The following is a 2,914-nucleotide window of genomic DNA, read 5'->3' as shown; positions in this document are numbered from 1 at the left end:
ACATGGTGAATGCTAACATAAAAACAGACAGGATTCAATTTATCTCATGAGGAGCGCCTGTGTGCCCGCACCCTCGTACAGCGTCACCACACCGCTCTGACGAGGGAGTTCCACGCCTCCACTTTTATTTGGGCCTTTTCTGGTTAAATAGCATTACATTACATTACGCAGCTGCTCCTAAGGGGAGGTGGTCATAAACAGCTGTTGCACTCGGTCATAAACAGTTCTCATGTGTCCAGGGACGTATTTTCTGACTTTATAAACATAAAATTAATTTGTTTTAAATGAAAAAATATTTTGTGACGATAAAAAATATTGATGTAATCATAGTAGTATCGACTAGATACGCTATTGTACTTGGTATCATTACAGTGGATGTCAGGTGTAGATCCACCCATGGCATTTGTTTACATTCAGGCGCGCTATCTTTTGTTAGCGGTGACACCGGTGAGCTTTTGTATCCTCCTACGGTGTGTAGTGAAGCATGTTTAGCTATGCCTCGTCCTCCAGTGATAACAATACTTGTAAGGAACATACTTTATTTGTCGCCATGGAGGCGAGGATTAGTGATTTAGAAGTAGCTAAAACACTGCCGACTGCAGTGTTATAACTTCACCTTTATCTTTACTTTTTAAGCCAAAATGCGTCCGTTCTCCCTTTTCTGTCTACACACTGTGTCTGCTTGTAAGTACTCGGTGTGTGTGCGCTGCCGAACATGCTCCTCTGCTCGCAAAACCAGCAATGTCACGACGCGCCGTCATGCCCGGGGACCGGTACTTTTCAAACAGAGTATAGTACCGTTTTTGAGTCAATGGTACTATTGACTATTAATATTATATAATATTATATAATATTACTATTTTATTATTATTATATCATTAAATATATTAATTATTATTAATACAATAATAATAATAATAATAATATAATTTAATAATATTATTAAATATATTAATTATTATTATATAATATTACTGGTACTATTAATAGTACCAGTACCGGTATACCGTACTACCCTAGTGCGGAGTGAACATTCTATTCAGTCATCCACTGTCTGACTCTGTGGGACCGTTGGCATACACACACAGACACACACACACACACACACACACACAAACACACACACACACACACACACGCACGCAGAAAGGTAAATGTAAGGTAACATGGTAGAAATTATCCGAATCAGGCCCAAAATTGAATCACTGGTTGCCCATACCTTTCAGAGCTATTTATAGTGGATAAAAGAAAACCTTCATGTCAGTCATCCACTGTCCTTGTCTCTGCGGGTGGAGGCGGGGCTGCGAGCATACACTCACACACACACACACACACACACACACACACACACACACACACAAGTTGAAGCTTGTCACGTAACGTAGTAGAAATGATCCAGATCAGGTCCAAAATGTAATTATTTATTTCTTGTCTCATAACCTTTTTCAGTTCAGTTGTTAATAAACTAACTCACAGACAAACTTTTATTGAGTACAGGAGCGTATCTCGTCGATACTACTATGATTACATCGATATTTTTTATCATCACAAAATATTTTTTCGTTTTTTTTTTCAAATTCATATTATCTTTATAAACTCAGGAAATACGTCCCTGGACACATGAGGACTTTGAATATGACCAATGTATGATCCTGTAACTACTTGGTATCGGATCGATACCTAAATGTGTGGTATCATCCAAAACTAATGTAAAGTATCAAAGAAGAGAAGAATAAGTGATTATTACATTTTAACAGAAGTGTAGATAGAACATGTTGAAACAGAAAATAAGCAGATATTAACAGTAAATGAACAAGTGGATTAATAATTATTTTTTACAGTTTGTCCCTCCTAATGTTGACAAAATAATAGGTGTATAAATGACACAATATGTTACTGCATACGTCAGCAGACTAATTAGGAGTCTTTGTTCGTTTACTTACTACTAAAAGACAAGTTGTCTAGTATGTTCACTATTTAATGCCTAGTGGTTAGAGTGTCCGCCCTGAGATGGGTAGGTCGTGAGTTCAAACCCCGGCCGAGTCATACCAAAGACTATAAAAATGGGACCCATTACCTCCCTGCTTGGTACTCAGCATCAAGGGTTGGAATTGGGGGTTAAATCACCAAAAATGATTCCCGGGCGCGGCCACCGCTGCTGCTCACTGCTCCCCTCACCTCCCAGGGGGTGAACAAGGGGATGGGTCAAATGCAGAGGTCAATTTCACCATTGGTACTTTAACTTTAACAACACACATAACAAGTGTCCTTCATTGAACAATATCGCAGTTTACTGGCGTCATATTGCAGTCTACACGTACCTCTTATGTGTGACTGCCATCTACTGGTCACACTTGTCATTACACCATGTACCAAATAAAATTGCTTTGAGGTGGGTAAGCACAACCAGAATTATTCCGTACATTAGGTTATAAGGCGCACTGTCGAGTTTTGAGAAAATGAAAGTATTTACCGAAAAATACGGTACGTTATTTGGATACTAGACCACTAAAAATGTTTTACTTTGGGCCACAAATGGCCAAAGGACCGGACTTTGGACTTTGGACACCAGTGGCTTTATTTGCAATTCTTTCTTCATTCAGGATGACTTTTTGAAGTATGAGGGGGGTGTGGTGGCGAGGGGGTGGGATGTGTTGTGGATTCAGAAGAGATGTCCGATCCAAGTGGATCCAGAGGTGATTCTGGAAGGAATGAATGAAGCGGACTAATAGACATGCTGGGCGTCAAAGAACGTCACGGCGGATCAAGATGACAGGCATCAGATGCCTGCCGCCGTAGAAGCTCCCCGCGTCCGCCCCGCATGCGCTCCGGCGGCGTCTCCGTCCTCCCGATGGGCTGCGCACCCAGCATCCACGTCTCCCAGAGCGGCGTCATCTACTGCCGCGACTCGGAC

The 2,914-nt window shown here is 41.1% G+C and overlaps 1 protein-coding gene across 3 annotated transcripts in view; it reads left to right on the top strand.

The window, feature by feature from the left end:
* Positions 1-2,674: 2,674 nt before the first annotated feature.
* pde8b (phosphodiesterase 8B) overlaps positions 2,675-2,914 on the top strand; it is a 62,597-nt gene continuing 62,357 nt past the window's right edge. Inside the window, exon 1 of one of the 3 annotated variants that reach the window (XR_009827131.1) lies at positions 2,675-2,914. This exon is cut by the window's right edge and continues 219 nt beyond it. Coding sequence is in view for 2 of the 3 variants with exons in the window: in XM_062057421.1 (XP_061913405.1) it covers positions 2,822-2,914 (93 nt within the window). In the remaining variant the exon portion in view is untranslated. The other 2 variants (XM_062057421.1, XM_062057422.1) reach the window with 2 other exon arrangements.

The sequence above is a fragment of the Entelurus aequoreus genome, linkage group LG08 (genome assembly GCF_033978785.1).
Source record: "Entelurus aequoreus isolate RoL-2023_Sb linkage group LG08, RoL_Eaeq_v1.1, whole genome shotgun sequence".
Classification (NCBI taxonomy): domain Eukaryota; kingdom Metazoa; phylum Chordata; class Actinopteri; order Syngnathiformes; family Syngnathidae; genus Entelurus; species Entelurus aequoreus.
Note: the sequence above shows the minus strand (reverse complement) of the source record. Positions and strands in the feature narration are given on the sequence as shown.